The sequence below is a fragment of the Phoca vitulina genome, unplaced genomic scaffold (genome assembly GCF_004348235.1).
Source record: "Phoca vitulina isolate PV1807 unplaced genomic scaffold, GSC_HSeal_1.0 scaffold17, whole genome shotgun sequence".
Lineage (NCBI taxonomy): Eukaryota > Metazoa > Chordata > Mammalia > Carnivora > Phocidae > Phoca > Phoca vitulina.
This window is the reverse complement of record NW_022589720.1, coordinates 1,940,076-1,943,835: the sequence shown is the minus strand read 5'-3', so window position 1 is coordinate 1,943,835 and position 3,760 is coordinate 1,940,076. Positions and strand designations below refer to the sequence as shown.

Sequence of the window (3,760 nt, the reverse complement as noted above, 5' to 3'; positions counted from 1 at the left end):
GCCCCCGCGCCCGCCGCCGCCGCGCCGCGCCCCGGCCGGGCGTGGATGGAGGGCGCCGCGCGCCTTGCCCGCTGCTCGGCGTGACGCGGGCCCCGCGCCCCGCGCCCACCATGTCCTACCCGCAGGGCTACCTGTACCAGGCGCCCGGCTCGCTGGCGCTCTACTCGTGCCCGGCGTACGGCGCGTCGGCGCTGGCGGCGCCGCGCAGCGAGGAGCTGGCTCGCTCGGCGTCGGGCTCGGCGTTCAGCCCTTACCCGGGCTCCGCGGCCTTCACGGCGCAGGCGGCCACCGGCTTCGGCAGCCCGCTGCAGTACTCGGCCGACGCCGCCGCCGCCGCCGCCGGCTTCCCGTCCTACATGGTAACGGCGCGCAGGCGGGTGGGAGGGGACGCGGGACGCCCGGGCGCCGGGACCGCGATCGGGGCGCGAGGGCGCGGGGAAAGTGCCGTGGGCGGTGGCTCGGAGTCGCGGACGCGGACCGCCGCGCCGCGGGCGGGACAGGAGGCCGGAGAGAGAGGCAGCGCGGCCCGCTGGAGACGTCCCTCAGACCGGAGGTCCGCGCCGCTTCCCCTTGGCTCTCGGGGTGATGTTCCCAAAGAGCCTGAAAAGTGCGACACCGCTGGGGTCGGGAATCTGTGCTGGGTTGTCCTTCGTTCACGCGCCAAAGCCGGGCGATGAGTGCAGAGCGGGCCGGGAGCTCGCTTCTCTCGGCCCGGGGAGCGAGGCTCGGCGCCCCTGGGGCCTCCGGGGCGACTGCCGGGCGCTTTGGGTTCGCTTGCAGGGCTTGGGGGTCACCGGGTCGGGGGGAGGGAGCGGAGCCTCGGCGGCAGCTCAGGGGCCCTGCCGGGCGCGACAGGATCTTGGCCTTTATCTGTCGCACAAGGCCGTGCTTTCCAAAAACGTGTCGGCGGGCGTGCGGCAACCCTAACTGCCGCCTCAGCCCTGCGTGCGGAGAGTAGCCCCTGCTTCCCCGACCTGGGGTCGGCCCGCTCGCCTCCGGCTCCGCAGCTGGGCCCGGCCCGTTGGCGGTGACGCCCGTTTCGGGCGATTGAGGCCGTGACGGGGAGGGGGGCTGTTGTCGCCAGGGCCCGCCCTCGGTGGAATTCGGGGGCAGCGACGTCGGAGCTGGGGCCTTGGCGGAGGCTGCAAATGTCTCGAATTTAAACGTTAAAGGCTGAATTAAAATGCTAATTACCGCATATTTGAAGAATTCGAAACGGTGACTGGCTTCTGAGTTGCAAATTGGATTTGCGGAGCTTTAGAGCGGTGAATAGCGGAGCGGGGGCTCCGGGGTGGTTTTTTAACCATATAAGGGCGGGGAAGGGGGAGTAGGGGGAGCCAGCCAGAGAAATTTAGATATCAAGAAAGTACCTGTGGGTCCGTGTGCGTGCATGTTTGCGTACATCTGTGCCCGCAGCTCAGGGATATTTGGGGGGAAGATACGTCATTTTAGGAAAGTGAAATAGTTCAAAAATTCGAGATTAGAACTGCAGCGTTTTCGTGATTAGCAGCCTGTTTTAAATTGTGCGCTGCGTTTTTTTCTGCTCATTTGCTGCGGGAAATAAGGCTCCAGCGCGGGACTCACCCTGGAAAAGGCGGCATTGGGAGGGCGGAGGGGTCACGTTTGGGCCGATGAGGGCCAGGTTCCCGCGCACCCCGCTAACCGGGCTCTCGTTGGTTCCAGGGCGCGCCCTACGACGCCCACACGACCGGCATGACGGGCGCCATCAGCTACCACCCGTACGGCAGCGCGGCCTACCCGTACCAGCTCAACGACCCGGCGTACCGCAAGAACGCCACGCGGGACGCCACGGCCACGCTCAAGGCCTGGCTCAACGAGCACCGCAAGAACCCCTACCCCACCAAGGGCGAGAAGATCATGCTGGCCATCATCACCAAGATGACCCTCACGCAGGTCTCCACCTGGTTCGCCAATGCGCGCCGGCGCCTCAAGAAGGAGAACAAGATGACGTGGGCCCCGAGAAACAAAAGCGAGGATGAGGACGAGGACGAGGGCGACGCTGCAAGGAGCAAGGGGGAGAGTCCCGACAAGGCGCAGGAGGGCACGGAGACGTCGGCGGAGGACGAAGGTGAGCGGGGCCGCGGCTGGCGCGAGGTCTTAGGGGGAGCTTTCTTCCCAGGCGGGCGCAGAGCCGAGGTCGGGGAAGGCGCTGCCCGCCGCCCCCAGGTGCGCGGGGCCCGACCGAGTCGGTCCTCGGGCACTTCCTGGGGAGGCTGTGCTCCCCTAGGACGTGGCCGGGCTGGGGTGGAGGTGGGAGATCACGTGGGGAGGAGGGCGCCCGGGCCCGCGCGTCGCCGCGTCCCACAGCCCTGCCCGCGCCCCTGCAGGGATCAGCCTGCACGTCGACTCGCTCACGGACCACTCGTGCTCAGCCGAGTCGGACGGGGAGAAGCTGCCGTGCCGGGCCGGGGACCCCCTGTGCGAGTCGGGCTCGGAGTGCAAGGATAAGTACGACGACCTGGAGGACGACGACGAGGACGAGGACGAGGGCGAGCGGGACCTGGCGCCGCCCAAGCCCGTGACCTCGTCACCCCTCACCGGCGTGGAGGCGCCGCTGCTGAGCCCCCCGCCGGAGGCCGCGCCTCGCGCTGGCGGCGGCGGCAAGATGCCCCTGGGCAGCCGGACGTCGCCGGGCGCGCCTGCCCCCGCCAGCAAGCCCAAGCTGTGGTCTCTGGCCGAGATCGCCACGTCGGACCTCAAGCAGCCAAGCCTGGGCCCGGGCTGCGCGCCGCCGGGGCTGCCCGCGGCCGCCGCGCCCGCCTCCTCCGGGGCGCCGCCGGGCGGCTCGCCCTACCCCGCCTCGCCGCTGCTCGGCCGCCACCTCTACTACACGGCGCCCTTCTACGGCAACTACACAAACTACGGGAACTTGAACGCGGCGCTGCAGGGCCAGGGCCTCCTGCGGTACAGCTCGGCGGCCGCGGCCCCCGGAGAGGCGCTGCACTCCGCGCCCAAGGCGGCCAGCGACGCGGGCAAGGCGGCCGCGCACCCGCTGGAGCCCCACTACCGGCCCCCGGGCGGCGGCTACGAGCCCAAGAAAGGTAGGCGGCTGCGGCGCGCGGGGCCTCCGGGGAGGGGAGCGGGCGGCTCCGATTAGTCAGCAGTTCCGAGAACGGCCGCGTCGGGGCCCGGGGAGCCCCTTGGGCCTGGCCCGGGGAGCCTTTGTTGCGAAAGGCGCCACTCGGACCAGAAGTTAGGGGCGGTGAAGGGGGCGGCGGTGGCCCTGAAAAGGGGAGGAGAGGGCAGGGCGACCCTTGCCTTGCAATAAGGCTTAGCCCTTTATTACGTACATGTTACTTAACTTACTATTATCGTTACGATTAGTATTATTATCATGATTGGTTTCCGCAAAAAACAAATTGTCACAAAATGCAAATTACAGCTTGTCTCCCGCTAGATTGAGCAGAAGCTTTGGTGTGCTCTCCGCTAGGAGAGCCTCTGCTGAGTCTTCTGCTTTTGGCTGGAAGGAAAACCACGTTGTAGTAACTCTGAGAGGCGCTAGTTCTTCCCAACAGAAGACCGGAGTCTGCCGCTCCCCTGCCCTCTCTGTGTCCGCTCCCCTGGCTCATGATTCAGGCCTGAGTTGATAAGACTGCAGAAGGAGCTCAGACAAGAAAAGAAAATGAGAACAGGAAACATGCCCCAGATCTGTCTCCAACAGTGGCCGCTCAGACGGTTTCCCTAAGCTGTGTTGTGCGTTCAGGGAGCGAGCCGGCATGGGTGTGCGGGCTGGTGGGTG

General features: G+C 67.5%; 1 protein-coding gene across 1 annotated transcript in view; it reads left to right on the top strand.

Annotated features, from left to right (window-relative positions):
* The first annotated feature begins 110 nt into the window (after nt 1–110).
* Nucleotides 111–3,760, top strand: part of IRX2 (iroquois homeobox 2) — a 3,827-nt gene continuing 177 nt past the window's right edge. Inside the window, exons 1-3 of the mRNA XM_032415120.1 lie at nt 111–359; nt 1,684–2,089; nt 2,349–3,062. Coding sequence (XP_032271011.1) covers nt 111–359; nt 1,684–2,089; nt 2,349–3,062 — 1,369 coding nt within the window. The remainder of the gene's footprint in view (nt 360–1,683; nt 2,090–2,348; nt 3,063–3,760) is intronic.